Source organism: Vigna angularis, chromosome 3 (assembly GCF_016808095.1).
Source record: "Vigna angularis cultivar LongXiaoDou No.4 chromosome 3, ASM1680809v1, whole genome shotgun sequence".
Lineage (NCBI taxonomy): Eukaryota > Viridiplantae > Streptophyta > Magnoliopsida > Fabales > Fabaceae > Vigna > Vigna angularis.
Genome location: NC_068972.1, coordinates 41191794 through 41210112, shown reverse-complemented (window position 1 = coordinate 41210112; position 18319 = coordinate 41191794). Strand labels below are relative to the sequence as shown.

The 18319-nt window shown below is 28.8% G+C and overlaps 1 protein-coding gene across 1 annotated transcript; it reads left to right on the top strand.

Moving 5' to 3' along the window:
* The first annotated feature begins 9670 nt into the window (after window positions 1-9670).
* LOC108326316 (pre-mRNA-processing factor 19) lies at window positions 9671-17853 on the top strand. The gene is made up of 18 exons (XM_052874684.1): window positions 9671-9821; window positions 9960-10045; window positions 10678-10749; window positions 10894-10956; window positions 11205-11291; window positions 11497-11644; window positions 11880-12001; window positions 12288-12404; window positions 12516-12611; window positions 12685-12744; window positions 13453-13527; window positions 15827-15931; window positions 16185-16304; window positions 16388-16465; window positions 16545-16641; window positions 16742-16793; window positions 16940-17010; window positions 17110-17853. The coding sequence occupies exons 1-18, from the start codon at window positions 9809-9811 to the stop codon at window positions 17223-17225; spliced, it is 1578 nt and encodes a 525-aa protein (XP_052730644.1). The 5' UTR covers window positions 9671-9808; the 3' UTR covers window positions 17226-17853.
* The last annotated feature ends 466 nt before the right edge of the window (window positions 17854-18319 follow it).

Genomic DNA, 18319 nt, shown 5'->3' with positions numbered 1-18319 from the left:
TATATTTTGAAAAAAAAAATATAACAAATATGTTTTAAATATATCTCCAAAAAATTTGTAAAGTATTTCCACATGCAATATTGATTGATGCAAGAAAATTCTGAACAGTTACATGCGTAACATCGTTCGTTTTAAATATTTAAATAATTAAAAAAAATTATTACATTTTGTGTTTCATCAATTTAGTCCCATCTATATATCAAACATATTCTACATGTTGGCATCTTTAAGATTTAACAACAAGGATTTTTGTTTTGGTACCTCCATGGCATGATATATTGTGTAGATCGAATTTTGGAATAAAATTAAGATATGGATAGACTAATTGGGTTTGAAATGTTTTGATTTGCAATGTGCTAACTATATAAAAATAACTTTTTAAGCTTCAAATCCAACATTTTAAATATTTTGAAGATAATAATTTTCTTTCATTAAGCATTAAAGCATTAATTGTCATATATAAATGTTGAATTTTAAAGGCAAATTATCTATGTTTTAACTTTAAATTGTTCCATAGAGATATGCATGTAATCAATCTTAAACTTTCACTTAATACCTTAAATTTATAGGTTTCAAAAGAACTCGTGTAGCATAGAATATGACAGGCATGTTGGCACCAGTAATATTATATAGGAATATTTTCTGACACATGCATAATATATACGGTGATATACCTTCTGCACAGGCACATGGGAAACAATAAATCATATCAAAGAAATTTTTCTAAAACATGCAAGTAATAATCTACACACTTTCGACAAGAATAAAGCATGAAGATGCAATCAATAATGATAAAGATAAAACTAACATATCTAGAGTTTGATGGAATTAATTATCGAAGAATGTTTTTCTTATTTTATGAAAATAATCCATCATTTATAAAAAAAAATAGAAATTTAAAATCTTTAAACATTTTCAAGTTGAAAAACATCATATAGATAGAAAATTACTAATTCATCAGATTTTTTTCGACAGAAATTATTCTTCCATGGAGTCAATAGACTAATTGACTATCAAGAGTATTCAAACATACTTAACAAAACAGTGAAAAGAAAGATATATCAAGTTTACATGAACTTGTGCTTTTTATCCGTATAATTTCAATTCTACCTTTATCTAACATCATGGTACCAACTATATATCTCAAGTATATATTATTATTTATCTCAAGGCAACATTTATTTTATAAGAAAAAATTATATTACACCATCAATCTTATTAATATTATTGACTTTAATATCACTTTTACATCTTTTGAAGGAACTTATACTAAGAATACTAATGGAATTTATATAAAAAATCAAGATTTTTTAACTTGAAATCTTAAAATAATAAGTGTAAAGTTAAATTTTCGTATATATTACTCAACTTATTTAATTTTATTCAATATAAAATTCAAATTCACTTAAACTCTTAATAGAGATCAATGAGACTAACCACACTCACCTCATATGCAAGAACATGGTTTGTTCATTTTTTAGTGACTATCATTTCATAATTACTAATTTTGGTGAACTTTGGTATTACAAGTATTCTAATTTTTTTACTACTTCAACAATTCAACTTATAAATTATGATATTATTCTAAAACAAAATATACCATTTTAATTACTTACTTATCACTTTATATATTTATATTTATATGTTTGTATTTTGCAAAAAAAAATTATAGTTGATCTTGACTTTAAATCTGTTGAAATAACATTATTATGATTAATCATTACATTACATGAACTGTCCACTTTGAAGCTAAGAGCTTCGTTACAATTTTGTGATTTTATTTTCAGAAAGTGTATCGAAGAATTGAAGAAAAATGTATTTAAATTACTCTTAACATTGACTCGTAAGCGATGTAAAGTTATCATGTACTGGAATAAGTCCCCAATCAAGGTCTAAGAGGAATGAAGATTAATATTTGGAACTAACTTTCTATTTATCCTAGTTGAGGGATAAGGAAACGAAGTTTGTTTGTTAGAATATCGTTTTTGTCTTTACAAATAACTTCAATGTTTCGACCTAAAGTTCATTGAGATATGTTACGATTCTTCTATAATAGTCTAATTTTTAATTATTATTTAAAAGATAATCGTATTATACTTGAAATTTAATAAAACTGAAATATAACCTTAAAGATATATTTATACATATTTGTATGCATTACAATTTTTATACATCATAATTTTACACACTAGATTTTTACACCAAATATTTTACATATATCTTTCTAATACTAAGAGGAGGAGAAAGAATGTTATTTATTTACTATTCTTTCTTTAAGTAATAATACTCTTACTTATTAAACTTCAAACATCTAGCGGAAATAGGTTAGTGAGTGGATTCATATGTATGGTGGGAAGCATATAGAAAGTGACCACATTAATCCTTCTAAAATAGGTAAGAACTCTCAGTTTGTTAGTGGTTAGTTTAGATAAATAACTTTTACTATGATCAATATAATAACCTAAAACATCTCATATTTAGTAAAAATTAGTTATTTAAATATCTAAAGTCACACCTCCCACTACAATAATCAAATTTTTATTTATCATTAATTTTATCACTCCACAATAGTTACTATTATGATAATTATTTGACATACATAAATAAAATAATAAATATTTAAAACCAATTAATATAATATAATAAATAAATAACATGGATTAATGTGTAACTGAATATAAATATAATTAAATAAAGAGTATTAATGCGTAAATGAAGGTGATATAAATAAATAAGCAAAATGAGTGTGACGTAAATATAATTAATTAAATAAAATCAATGCAAAACTAAAGATAAATATAATTAAATAAATAAGATGAGTGTGTAATTAGAGACAAATATAATTAAATAAATAGGATCATTATTCTACTCAAGATAAATATAAATAAATAAATATTCTATAACTAAAAGTAAAATTAAACAAATAAAAAATGCAATTATAATTAATGGAGATAAATATAAATTAATCAATTAATTAATTAAGATAAATGTGTAAATAAAAATAAATAAATAATAAATAATTAGAGATACTCATTTAATACAAATATATAAATAGATAACAAATAAATAAAAAATAATATGATAAATATTTCCTTCTCTTCCCAAAAAAAATTATAAATGATGTAAGTAAGTAATAATCATTTTCTTTCTCTTTCTTTATCCTTTTTTTTTCCTCCTATTTCTTCCTTACTATCTATCTCTTCTTTCTTCTTCTATCTCTCCTCCTTCCTTTCTTATTCTACCGTAAAATTTTCTTTCACCCAAAATACCCCACACTTCAGCCTTATCTCTTTTGTATGTTAAGATAAGGTGTTAATCTTCATATATTTTTAATAATATTTATATCATATTTATTTATTTATTTATGCTATATATCATTATATTTTTATATCATATAATAAATAATTATAATATATATATATATAATTTATTAAGATATAAATATTCTTTTTATAATATATATATATATATATATAATTATAATTATAATATAAACATTTATTTACTGTGATAACTAAATAGTCATTTATTGTTAATATATTTATATTGTTCTATTATTAAATTTAGTTATTAGTATTATTATTTTAATAATAGCATTATTTTCCATTATCATAATTATTTTAAATGTAATTTTTTTTATAATTAATTGATTGGTTATATATATATATATATATATATATATATATAATTTATTGTTGTATTGTATCTATATTTATCCTGAAGTAATAAAAATATTCATATCTTTATAAATAATACAACCTCTAATGTTGCATATGGAAAGTATTGTATTGGCAAAACTTTGAATGTTACAATTTTATCCGTATATTTGAGGATTGAAGAAAAAAAATATATTTAAATTGTTTTTTATTTCAACTCCTAAGTGATGTGAGATTATTTATTGTATTAGAATAGAACCTCTAATCCAGGAGGATGTGGTTCGAATTCTTTTATAGAATAGGAGTTTGAATTTATAACCTTGTTTTCGTCCTTACAAATTATGCTAATATTTTGACCTCAAATTCATTAAGATAACATTATTATGGTCAATCACCACACCCATGGTATTATTCCTTTTAAAAATATCATGATTTTGTCCATAAAAAACTTCTTATAGAGTTGAAGGAAGAAATGCATAATTAATTTGCCCTTGACTTTGACTCCTATACAATGTGGAATTAGTAGTCATGTTAGAACAACTATATTATTCTGGATGTCTATGCTCCATTGTAGACCAAGTAATGTAACTTTTTTATCATGATGGGGATTTTATGTAATGACATGCAATTTGACGTAAAAACGATAGTCATTTGAGGTATTCGATAAATGGTTTGCAATTGAAGAAAACTAGTTTCATGTTCCCAAAATTTTCCAATGATAGGTTTTGGCTTACTACAAATGGAATGAATTCATATGGTAACTTAAGTAATAAACATAGTTCATTACCTATATTAGGAGTGACTTACAACTTACCTACATGGTTGTACACAAATCACAAGTATGAGAGTTATCTTTTATGATCTTAAGTCAAAAACAATCATAAAATAACATTGATGTTTATTTAAGTCCACTGGTTGAATCTTTGAAGATATGTTATAAGATAAATGTGTTGACATGTTTGAAGAGTACATGTGTGACATTTTTAAGTTGTGTGTCATGTTATTTTGTACAATCAATGACTTTCTAACATATGATAATTTAGGTGGATACATCACCAATGGCCATAAAGTGTGTCCTTTACGTGAAAAAGATAGATATATGGATGTTTACATCATCTTTTCAGTGAGAAGAAAAATGCTTATGTTAAAATTGAAACCCCTATATCTGAATACAAGAGAGGAGGAAAATTGGTTTGAAAACACTTTTTAAAGTTCTTAAAAATTTCTAGGTGTATAAGGTTGTTTTCAAAGGATCTTTACACTTTAAATATTCAACAATATAGTATGCAAGAATAAAGAAAGAAATCAATACAAAGATTTATATTGGTTCAACTCTTTAAGAGTTTACATCAAATCTTCTTCCAACAACTTGAGTTGGAAGGAAAGCCACTAATAACAAGAATCAATATTAAAGAATACAAAAATCCTAAGGGTGAGACTACACACACTCACACTAGGAATCAAGAACACACACTTAAGGGTGATGCTACACACACTCACACTAGGAACCTTGTTTACTTAGCATAGGTAAACACATTTCACAAAGAATTCTAGAAAAAACAAAACCTGATACACATCTAGTGTTGATATTACAAAGAAACCAGAATTCAGATCCTTCCTTAGTCTTTTCTTTCACTCTTGAAGTCTTGCAACTTAAATTTTCACAATTGACGTTTGGCTTCTCCAAGAATACTCCAAGACCTCTCAAAGAATGTTCTTGTTTCAAAATTAAAAGCTCTGAGTATGTTTTTCGTTTCTGAAAATGAGTTAGAGCACATATATATAGCCTAGATGCACAATTGATACATTTTAATCGATTATGTTATTTACATAATCGACTAGGCTCTTCTCACTATTTTAATCGATTAAGTTAATTTCTTAATCAATTAAAACAAAGAGTACTTCCTATATTTGTCTCTTACTCACTTAAACTGATTATTAGCTATACTTAATCGATTAAGACAGAAGTCCATGCAAAATTTATGCAATTTTACTATTTTATACAACACCTACTTTATCATACATGACTTTAACCTAATCTAACAATTTAAACACTTTAAGAACGATCATTAACTAAGTTCATCATTAAAAACACAATCTAAACATCTAATAAAGAACATTAATTCAATTTATTATCAAAAACACATTTTATAATACTTGATCTCAACAGTTTACATATACCGATTCTTATTATACTTTGTTGTCATTCATAGTGTTAGAAATAAAACCCTTAAGATGCAAACGTATGTAATATAGACATTTCAAAATGGAGAAAAAAACGTATACTTAGCACCTTACTTGCATATACTTAGCACCTTACTTGCATAAATACGTTTATAGATTTTATAAATTAATGTATATCTATAGGGTTGGACAAAAATAACTGATCTGTACTGCACTATAGTTAATTGCACTGTATTATATTTAAAAAAATTGATCCATTTTTACTAAAAGTTTCAGTATACTATTATATGGTTTAGTTTTTAAAAACTGAACTTTATAACAGTTTCAGTTCAGTTAACTGTGAGAACTGTATCTATACTTTCTTCTTCTCTAGTTCCCGTTCAACTGTTTCGTCTTGCCAAGAAAACGTTATTTAATAATAAAATATTAATAAAAGAAACCGTTCACATAAAAAATTAATAATGAATTTTTTAAGACAATTTTTTTATCACAAATTTTTATATTTTTTTTACCAATAAACATATATTACTTTTTAAATAATATTATTTTAAGTAATAAAAGTAAAATATATTTTTTTAAATTTAATTTTATTAAATGATTAAGTAAAAGAAATCATAAAAGAAAAAAAGACTGTATAAAAAAAATAATACTTTAAATATATTATATTCTTTAACATATTATTAAATATGTAAAAATATGTTAAAAAAACTTTTAATGATATTAAAATGTGTGTAAGCGCACACACTAAAACAACTATTTATTTTAAAAATCAACTTACTTTAAAATAAATATCAATATTATTATTTTTAAATGATATTATTTTACAGACTAAAACTAAAATATATTTTTTAACCTTAAATTTATTAAATGACTATATAATGAAATATCATAAAAAAATAGTAATATAGCAAAAATAATTAATATTAAAGAAATATCAAATGACAACAAAATTAACAAACATTTGTTAAGAGTAACTTTTCTAGTATCATCTTTTATTATATTATAATAATTAATAAATATTAGTTTAATTTTTACATAATAAAATATAAATAATAAATAATTGATTAATAAAACAATTTTACGAGACAACAAAATAAATATAAAAAAAATTAAAAAAATAAATATAAAAGTAAAATAATATTCATGACAAAATAAATATAAATAAAAAATAAAAAATAAAATAAAATAAATAAAAAATAAAATAAAATAATTTCCATACACATATAATAATAAAATAAATATAAATAAAATAGAAAATAATAATATCAAATAATTAAAAAGTTAATTTGTAAGACACTTATGAATAAAATAAAATAAATATTAAAATAAATTTCAATTAAAAAGAACATGTATTGTTATATTATTCCGTTTAAAAACTAGTATAATTCAGTTTAAAAATAGTACACTTCAGTTTAAAATTAGTATAGGTAGTAGTTCAGTTTATATTGTAGTTTAGTATAATTTAGTATAATTCAGTTCAGTCGTGTTTGATAAAACAAAAAGCAGTTCAGACAAAGTTTAGACAAATTAGTTTTTAGTTCAGTACACATTTTAGTAGTACAGTGCAATTCAGTTTTATTTGGCCACCCCTAAATCTATGTAAATTTTATTTTTTACTAATATTATTTTATTTGTAGAGTTATTGACAACTGATAGTAATTATTCCTCAATTATTTCTTGTTATCTTGTGTTCGTTCACAGTAAATTAATAATTTAACAATTAGAACGGTTCTAAACACATAATTTTTTATTACTTTTTTTTCTTGTATTATTTTATTTCATAATTAATACAATTTGAACATGTTAACTTTTCAGAGTAATAGGAACTCATTTAACGTTATTGGGACAAGGCTTACCGTCTGGAAATAACCTATAATATATCACAGCAAATGTAAATCATCCATCTTTCTACTGTTCAATTGCAATATATGAATTATTATATTTTAATATTTGTATTTACCTTATAGTACTCACATCAATTAAAAAGTTATGAGTGTGTATTATTTGATGAAACACATGCATTCAATTATATTCACTAACACGAGTGACTTATGAGAGGGAGGTAACGTAATTTAAATATGTTAAATATTTAATTGTTAATTTCATCTAAATATTTGATTAGGTAGATATTAGTGATTTATTTCCCTTAAAGAATGAACTACTATAAAAGGTTTCATTTTCTTTAAAGTATTTATTGTAAATGAACATGTTAAAATTAGTTAACAATTTTGTATCAAGTTTAACATTTTAACCTTTAGTAAAACTTGTAATTTTTTATGCACCAAATTGTTAAGATTTTATTTTAAAAAAAATATGATGTTTGAGTTATATGAAGGGTATTTATACAAGTAGGAAAATAAATGTTACAGAAAAATACATTTTTTTATAACAGTTAATATTAAATTTGTCATAAAAAGTATTATTTTTATATGACGTGTTTAATCATAAAAAAAGTTATGCATTTTATTATGGATAAAACACCATCTCTCATACAATTTGTGAACATAAGAATATGACATATTTTAATGCTTTTATTTTGACAAATCTTTTAAAACTGAGATAAAAAATAAACTTTCTATATCATTTATATTAATGTTCTTGAAATATTGTACATGTATCTCAAAAGTAAATTCTATAAATTATATAGCATTTATGCCACAAGTTACAAATATCAAATATTTTTTTTTGTGTGTAAAAAAAGCATATACATTCTTATACTTTTAAATTTTGTTTTATTTACTTTTTTATAAAAAAAAATAAAGAAAGTTATTAATAGATGCATACACATTATGCAATACTATAAGTAATGTTGAAGAAACTATATTTTTTAATTATTTTATAGAAGAGATAAAACCATTCATCTATGTGTGACCTTTCCTTTCATATACTCTACACCACACATCTAGCATTAAGGGTTTAACTTATTTTTTCCCCCTAAACTTTTTTAGAATTTTGTTTTTAGTCCTTAATCAAAATTTTGTCTAGTGTTGGGTTTCAAACTTTTCCTTATTAGCATTGTAGAATGTGGTGTAACAAAATTATCAAAGTTCACTCACACAAATTTACTTTATGTAAAGGGCAATTTTTATGTAACAAAATGAAGACTCATTCTTTTAGCACCCCATATTTTCTTTCTGGACCTCCATAATTACTCCAAATAATTTGTTTAAATTGAATTACACTAAAGTGTATTTTTTATGTATAAAACTCGTTCTTTTAGCACCCTATACTTTCTTTTTGCACATAGTTGCAAGAAAATTTTAAATTATTTTGAAGTTAAAAACATTTTGAATTACATAATTCAAAAACATATTCCACATTATTTAATTTTATAATTCATAAATGTATTTCAGATTTCATAATCGAATTATAGATTATGCAATCAAAAACGTATTTCCAAATTTAGAAATGGATTCTAAAGTGTGTGATCGAAAATTCTAGAATACATTATCTATAAATACATTTTCATTGTGTAAGATCTTAAAATGTATGTGGAGTTGAAGGGTTTCTAATTATAGTTTTCATACATGCATTTTGAATCACAACAATAGTTTTCAGCCCAATTGTTTTGTACCGTACGATCCAATCCAATGAGTTTAATAACATTACTAAAATGACACATATGCCCCAAAACCAAGAAATCAGATGACTAATAAAAAATAGTTTCTTATACAAACTAAAAACACTTTTTCTTTAAACCTTCCATCAAAATTTTAAAACAACTGGATCCGTATCCGAATAGTATAAATCGCCCGGGTATTGGGCCGGGCCGGGTAGATATCATATCCACTTGTAATAAAAGATAAACCAAACAACGAGTCTTTCTCTCTGAATCATTTGCTGTGGTTTGCTTCCTTTGGGTCACTCCAGTTTCCTTCTTTCTCTCTCATACACAAACACACACTCCCACAGCTCAAAAAAACCCAAAACCCTAACTCTCGCGCGTTCTTTATCCCTCGCCCCCAACCATGAATTGCTCCAGTAACTTCTTCTTCTCTTATGATTCCGATTCCACACTCACACGCTCTCTCTCATTCTATTATTTATTTTTTGTTTTGGTGGAATTGGTTTCTTTTTCGCTGATCTGACCTTACGTCGTCGTTTTCCCTACGTTTGCAGTCTCCGGCGAAGTTCCGGAAGAGCCCGTCGTGTCCAGGAACTCTGGTCTTCTCTTCGAGAAGCGTTTGATCGAGCGACACATTTCGGTAACCCTTCTTTAGTTCCCATGTATTTATTTGTGTTCTTTATAAGCTTCTCTCTCTCTGTATATATATGCGTGTTCAAATTTTGTTCTTTAGTTTACTGAAGAATGATAAAAAGAAAACTGACTGAAGAGTAGCCGAAAAAATGTTTTAATTGATCATTGAGAAAGGAGGAAGAAATTACACTCTTTATAAGTTAGTGAAGGCAAATTTGAACTAGTTTCTTGGCTCTGTGACTGGATTTAGATTCCGTCTTGATTTAATTTTTTAAGAAAAATACCTCTCCCTCTCTTGTCAGAAATGTAGTTGTGAAAGAATACAATTTAAATTATTGTTTTGTAGTAGTTCTTTCATATGACTTCTGATTTGGAAGATTTTGAAGCATTGCATAATTGATTGTTTGCTTTGTTGTTTGTGTTTGTGTTTGTCTAATTGATAACAAAGGGAAGTGATTTTAAATCAGAAGATAATTGGTTATAGTAGTTGTGGTGTCTGCGTTTGCTATGTGCTGGGTGTGCGGTGGTATTTAATTTGATAATATGTTGTATTTTTTTTCTCTAAGCTGGTATATAGGAGGTTATATTATTCATTATGAGATTTCATGCTATGAACATTGTTAATAAAATACTGTGTAGGATTATGGCAAGTGTCCAATTACTGGCGAACCACTTACTATGGATGACATTGTACCAATCAAGACAGGGAAGGTATGGTGGTAATGGTTTTAGTTGTATGCTTCCAATATTGAGTGTGGATTTTGTACTAAGACTAAGCCCTCTACGTTACTGTTGTGCTTTACTTTTCAAGAGTTCCCTTGCAGTGTACTGATCAAATCAGGATCATTTGTGCAGATAGTGAAGCCCAGACCTGTCCAGGCAGCTAGCATCCCTGGCATGCTTGGAATGTTCCAAAATGTATGGAATTTAGGCTATTAAGTATTCTTTATGATTTTTGGTACATTTTACTTGAAATAGTCTGCTGCATTTTTTCTCAAAAATTATTTGCACTGCATTATTGGATTGCGACTTCAGTGATGGTTTCTGTTAAAAAATTTTCTGTATAAATGTTTAGGCATGCTTAGACATGTATAGTTTTGTTTCTGTTTGAAAAAAACAATTATATAGGCATCTACAAAGGATGATTTGGTTTGCCTAATTTGTAGGAATGGGATGGGTTGATGTTATCTAATTTTGCATTGGAGCAACAATTGCACACGGCAAGGCAAGAGCTTAGTCATGCTCTCTACCAGGTAAGAGCAACAAAGTTATTAATATAACAATTGTCCTTTATAGTTCTGCATTGCATTTCTCAGCCTTGTGTTATACTATTTCCAAAGTTTTCATGTTTCTTGATTCTTTTAGATTCTCAATTTTCTTTTACAGGATTATATTATTAGCTTTACTATATTTTCCAGTACCTCAGTTGCCATTATTTATATTTGTTTTAATCTGTAGCATGATGCTGCATGCCGAGTGATTGCTAGACTTAAAAAGGAACGAGATGAAGCTAGGTCCTTACTTGCGCAAGCAGAAAGGCAGTACCCTGTTTCTGCACTAAATGCTCCAACTGCAAATGCCCCTGTTCTGAGCAATGGAAAAAGAGGTTTCGACATTATGATATCTTTTTCTTTCTTCTATATATTGCAATTCTGCAGACTACATTTTAGTCTGAGTTTGATTAAACTCTCATACAGCAACTGCTTACTTCATTGTTGTTATAGATGAAAGTGTTAAAAAGCTTACATTTGGCACTTTATTAGGGACATTTTTACCTAGCGGCTATTATTTCTCTTTTTGTTGTTTTGATTGTTTATCTGAATTATCTTTTTCGCATTTAGCTGCTGAGGATGAGGATCTGGCTCCTGGTGCAAAGAAAATTCATCCTGGAATATCTTCTAGCGTAATTTCTGAGCTAACTGATTGCAATGCTGCTCTCTCCCAGCAGAGAAAGAAGAGACAGGTATTCTTGGTGATAATACAAGTACATTGACGTTTTCACATGTTTCCATTGCTGTTACTACCTTCCTTTTTCTCCATACTGGGTTCATTTCTGCTGTTTAACCTTTTTTACTTGTTGGATTTTATTTAACTTGTAATATTCCATGTTGATTGCTTTGATTTGCATCCTAAAATTGTAATATACACGTGTGCATATAAATTTTTGTGGCATATTTCAATTATTTCTTTAGTGTTTTTAATATGTAGATAATGTTTGCATTTGTTTCATTGGATTTGGTTTGTTTCAGATTCCTGCCACTTTGGCTCCTATTGAAGCTCTGGAGTCATATACCCAGATATCTAGTCATCCCTTTCACAAAACAAACAAACAAGGCATTATATCCCTTGATATCCATTGTTCTAAGGTATGGTTTTTAAACATTATAGAATAGAAACATACAAGAAGGCTCTTTGATTTTTTTTCCCTTGAAAACTAATGGGAGGTAATCCAGGATCACCCTATTCTCTGTTGACAGGACTTAATTGCAACTGGAGGTATTGATACAAATGCTGTTATTTTTGACCGATCTTCAGGACAGATATTATCTACACTAAGTGGTCACTCCAAAAAGGTTTTATTTCAGTTGGAATTGCTGGAGTTATCTTTTCTTTAATTTTTTTGCTGATTGTGGGTGTTTTTGGTAGGTGACCAGTGTAAAGTTTGTAGCTCAGGGTGAATCAATCTTAACTGGTTCAGCAGATAAGGTAAAGGGTGATCCTCTACTATTAATTGCTTGGAAGTTGGAAGTGTTTTATTTGGGGTCTTTTTGGATGAATATGTTCAAATAATACTGTAAGCACTTGCATATAAGTTGCTTTTTTTTTTCATCAAAAGGGTAATAGGGTTATACTGTTTTTATATAAGCTTGTTGGCTGTTCTCATAAGTTATTCTGGCTAGATTGTTGAAATGATAAGGTGAACAAAAAATCAAATGAGCATGTCATATGCTGTCAAGAACACTTAGTCTAGTCGACTTGTCATAAGACAAGTCCAAATGAGCTGTTCCAAATGGGCCTTGATAACCCTCTCTGCCTAAGTGCTGACATAGTATAACATCACAATAGTGTTCCATCCATGCATTGCTACATTAATTGTTCTCATAATGAGTATTCTTTTTACTTGGCCAACAGATAATGGTTTATTTGTGAATGTGAAATCCAAAGAACTTAGAAATTTAAAGTGTGTAGTATGTTGCTAGACTGATTTTTGAAGGGTAACTTTTTACCAGTTTGATCGGATCGGAAGTTTCAGACTAGGTTTCTCGTAATAGAGAGTTTAGTCAGTAATGTGATTATTTCAACTTAGTGTTATCAAATTACAAATGCTACTTAGTTAAGTGAAGTTTTCTCTAATCTGCTAGCTGTTTCTACTTTGCATTTTCCAGTGCCCAATGTTTTTATTTTATATTGCAGACAGTTCGTCTGTGGCAAGGGTCAGATGATGGTAACTATAACTGCAGGCACATCTTAAAGGATCATACAGCTGAGGTAAATAGAATTAATGTCACCATATTATATCAGAATCAGTTATATCGTGTATAAAATCATTCTCTTTTTGCTTTTGTAGTATTTATGTAGAATACCCTCCTATCTTTTGAAGATCTAAATTTTGATTTTTTATTTATTTATGAAATTGAAGCAGGCCTACGATTTTCTTACTCATGATGAGTTTTAGGTTAACAATATCATCAAGTGTTTGGGGCATGGTGTTTACTTGATTCTGAGTGGCTCAATTTTTATTGTAAAAGCTTATGGATTGGCATTATTAGGTGTTTCTAAATAATTTAGTCCCAATTCCTCTTCAATGTTATACTTATTTCACATTTTTTGGTGATTAGTTTGCTGACATGGTATTAAATATTACCCATGGGCAGATGCCATGGTCTTTGCTGTGTGATAGTTGTTTTGATAGATTTGGTGGAGTCTAAGGTTATTTATAGGATTGGACTATTTTTTTACACGAATCAATAACTTTCCATGTTTGATGATATGGCTTAATATGAATTTTTTGCTGAACGGGAAATAAGTTAGTGTAAAATTCTTCAAAAGCACAACTCCGCAATCAGAACCAAGTTAGAATGTTCTCAAATAATCACCTCCAAATGTTTTACTTCCTGATTGCCAAACCTTCTATAATCTTTCTGCTTAGAAACATAATAGAGATAGCACCTTATTTAGTTTCTTACCCTGTGTTGCTCTGTAATTCACAGTTGCTGCAAGTCTCTGCAATGCATTCTGTGTATACTTCCTACTTTGGTTGGATTTAGATTTTGGAAATTTCAGCATAGATAACAACCCTAGTCCAGTTTGATTTGACCACATAAACAATCATAGGATATTTGGATGTGAGTGGTGGGTGTTCCATTAATTTCAGCGGAAGCCATTTCCCATGATTTGTGCTTCATCTTGGATTTGGATTTTGGAAATTTCACCATAGATAACTTCCCTAGTCCAGTTTGATTTGACCACATAAACAGTCATAGGACAGTCATTGAATATTTGGATGTGAGTGGTGAGTGTTCCATTAATTTCAGCGGAAGCCATTTCCCATGATTTGTGCTTCATCTATATCACAAATAATCACGGTAGAATATTCATTTTCAGCTAATTTATTCTTGTATCATCAATACTAAAAAAACAGGCATAGGATAGGACACCGACATTCCTGCAGATCTAATATAAAAGTTACCATTCCCCTGCTGATCTTTTGTTTAAGAATCAGTTGTACCCTAGCAACGGCATCCTTACTGACCCTGGTAAGATGTTTGTTTATAGATTTTCCATCCTCTCAAGTAATGGAATTGGAATCTGAATTATCTTCAGATTCATCTGTCAAATCCATCCACTTTTCTATTTTATACGAGTAAAATTGAACACTTCGGCTCTAAAATCACAGTTTCTTTGCCTAAACTATGATTTGAACGTGGTATCGAAACCTCCGGGACTGACCTAATGGGCTTCAGTATCCTTGCTGCCCCCATTTCTCTAATAAAACATTTTTGATTCCACCTTGAAAATAGTTTCTCCATTTTGTGTGAAGTTCATGGAACCCAATTTCCACCAAATTTATGCATTTTGTCTGCTTCAGCTATTTATTTTTCACTAATGGGCCGTTTTTTTTTTCTTTTTCAAAGGTTTGCCAATTTGTCCTTTTTTTTTCATTGATTGGCTCTCTTGTACCGTATCTTTTTGTTGATAGGCTCCTTTTGTCTCTGATCCTACCTAGATGCAGTGTAGCTTGTTGCCGTCCAAAATTCAGTTTGGTCATTGGATTGTTTTCATGTCTGGAAAATCTAGAGAATTTAGTACTACTACATATAAGGGCTAATGTTTATTGCTTGTATGATGCCCTTCACATCATATGGTATTTTATGCCCAAGAAAATATTACTCACAATCTCTATTCTTTCTGTTCCTATATGCCCTGCATATTTCCATAATTGCAATATTGTAAATATCCTAACAACCATTCAGCTATTTGAAACTCTTGACTGCTAGGTTTTGATATTCTTTATCATTAGATTTCGGTGTTCCTACTGCTTTAATGTAATGCTTATAACTGCAGTTCTACTTTTCAGTTGATTTATCATTTTGTAATCTGATGTTGTCCAGCTTGAAACATAATATCCACTCAGCATTATAAATTTTGCTTGTGTAGAACCATGAAATTGCATGCCTTTTAAGATTTCTGTTTTTAAATAAGGCTTCTCCCAATTCCTTTCAATTATGCCTGTCCTGTTTATGCTCTACATGTGATGCAAGGATGATTTGCTTTTTCAATTTTTCAGGTGCAAGCTGTCACTGTCCATGCTACCAATAATTATTTTGTGACTGCTTCACTTGATGGCTCTTGGTGTTTTTATGAACTTTCTTCAGGGACATGTTTGACTCAGGTTTGGTCTCTTCTTTTTTTATGTAATACGGTCCATAAGAACTATGCATGCACATAAATCTTCTTTTAGTAGAGCACTTTTTTCTTGTCAGAATGTGAAAGTTAATTTAGTGCTTATAAGAGGGTTCTGGAGAATGTAAATAATTTTTAGTTTCTTTAAAACTCATCCTTTCTAAGTATTAGATTTTTACCTTTTATTCAGTCTGAATGTATATAAGTTCTGATTCAGATTATTGTAATATGGTGTTGTGTAGGTTTTCGACTCTTCAGGTTCTTCTGAAGGCTACACATCAGCCGCTTTCCATCCTGATGGTCTCATCCTTGGAACTGGTACCACAGAATCTCTTGTTAAGATTTGGGATGTAAAAAGCCAGGTAAACAATTTTTCTTTTACTTTGTTTGAATTTAAATTTTAGTATTTACTGTTATCTGTGTTGATACCTTCTTTCGGTTGTAGGCAAATGTTGCTAGGTTCGATGGACATGCTGGTCCAGTAACTGCCATTTCTTTTTCTGAGAACGGATACTTCCTTGCGGTATGTGAGAAATTGTTAACTGTAAAAACATGATACGATTGTCTGTACAGTATTCTTATTGTACTCTTAAATTCGGCAGACTGCTGCTCACGATGGTGTTAAGCTTTGGGATCTACGGAAATTGAAGAACTTTAGGAATTTTGCTCCATATGATTCGGAAACACCAACAAACTCTGGTATTCATCTTCAGTTGTCGATGACCTTATGTAACCTATTTCTGTACTTGTAAAGTTATACCTATTTCAAAATGCCTTCATGTAATTCTGTATTTTGCAGTGGAGTTCGACCACAGTGGATCCTACCTTGCAATTGCTGGCTCGGATATAAGGTGAAGAAAAATGTCTAGTACTTGGTTTGGTGACTTTCTGAACGTTACAGAAAAAATATCCTCAACTGAAGCCTGTTATTTTGTCAGTACCTTCTTTCATTAGATTTAACCTGAAATTGATTACCAGTTCCTGTTAATTTATGTAGGATTTACCAAGTTGCAAATGTGAAATCTGAATGGAACTGTATTAAAACCTTCCCCGATTTATCCGGAACAGGTTTTGTATCTTTTCCCCCATTGTTTATAATTCCTTCAGGGTTTGAGAGTTTCTTATTTCTTCAGTTACTAAGACGGCAATCGAACTTTTTCTTCCCAGGTAAGGCCACGTGTGTAAAATTTGGTGCAGACTCTAAATACATAGCTGTTGGATCAATGGACCGGAATCTTCGAATATTTGGCTTGCCTGGCGAAGATGCTCCCACTGAGTCATAAAATGCGTCAGTTGTACAGGCCAAAATGCTGTTTTGGAGTGACTGTTGCTGCCATTTGGTGCTTGGTCAGAATCATGGATTGGAGAAGTTAATGAAGGTAGTGGTTTCTTTGATTATTTGGTCTTGGTTCTCACACACAATGGTGTATGAGAGGGATGGAGCAAATGTACTTTCAGGCTTTCTGCAGCAACATTATTATGCCTTTGATCATGGCTGCTAACCTAAGTGACAGAAGCTGCAATATTTGCCTTGTCTTCAAAACCTCGAAGCTTATGTTGTCCGTAGATAATTTTGTAACGTAAACTGTTAAATTAGTGAGATAACTGATTTGTCGGCCATTTCATCGGAAATTTATATGGTTGTAACTATTCTTATTCGGGGTGCTTTTCTTGATTTATTAGACATTATTAAAAAAAAAGGCAATAGACATCAACTTCTAGTAGACTAGTTATGAAAATTCATGTTGAGCAAAACTCTTTTTTTGTCATTTAAGTAATGTAAAAGATTAAAAGACCATCGATTAGACTGATGGGATGTCTGAAACGTATATTGTCTGCTGCCTGAAGTTCATTGTAGCCTATTTAAATATTTCTTACCGATGGATGAGACAGATCGTTGTGTTAGTCGTGAACCATTTCTGTTTGCCAACTTATTCATTGAAGATTTGTAGTAATACTAATTTGGTATAGTGCTTTTTCAAATCTTATCCACGATAGCTGTCCTATATGATTTCTGGTGTCTTTGAAATTCACAGCCCCTTTTCACCATTTTCTTCATTACCTCAAGTTGTCAGAATCTAGAAACCATGAGAATTTCTTGCATTTAAAAAAAAAGTGATTAATTTGCAAATCAGAGTCGTTCACTCTGATTGCACAAACAATGAAGGATGAACAGTTCTAATAATTTCAAATGTCACTCAGACCAAACAAATATAAAATTAAAAGCCTTTTTTAAATATTAGTTATGGAACTCAGCTAAGGAAGTTTCAACTAAATTAAAAATAATATAAGAATTATTCCATTTCAACAATTGCAAGATAAATTAACCTTGCAACACAATAATTTGAAGAACATAACTGGTTCAAAGCTTTCTACT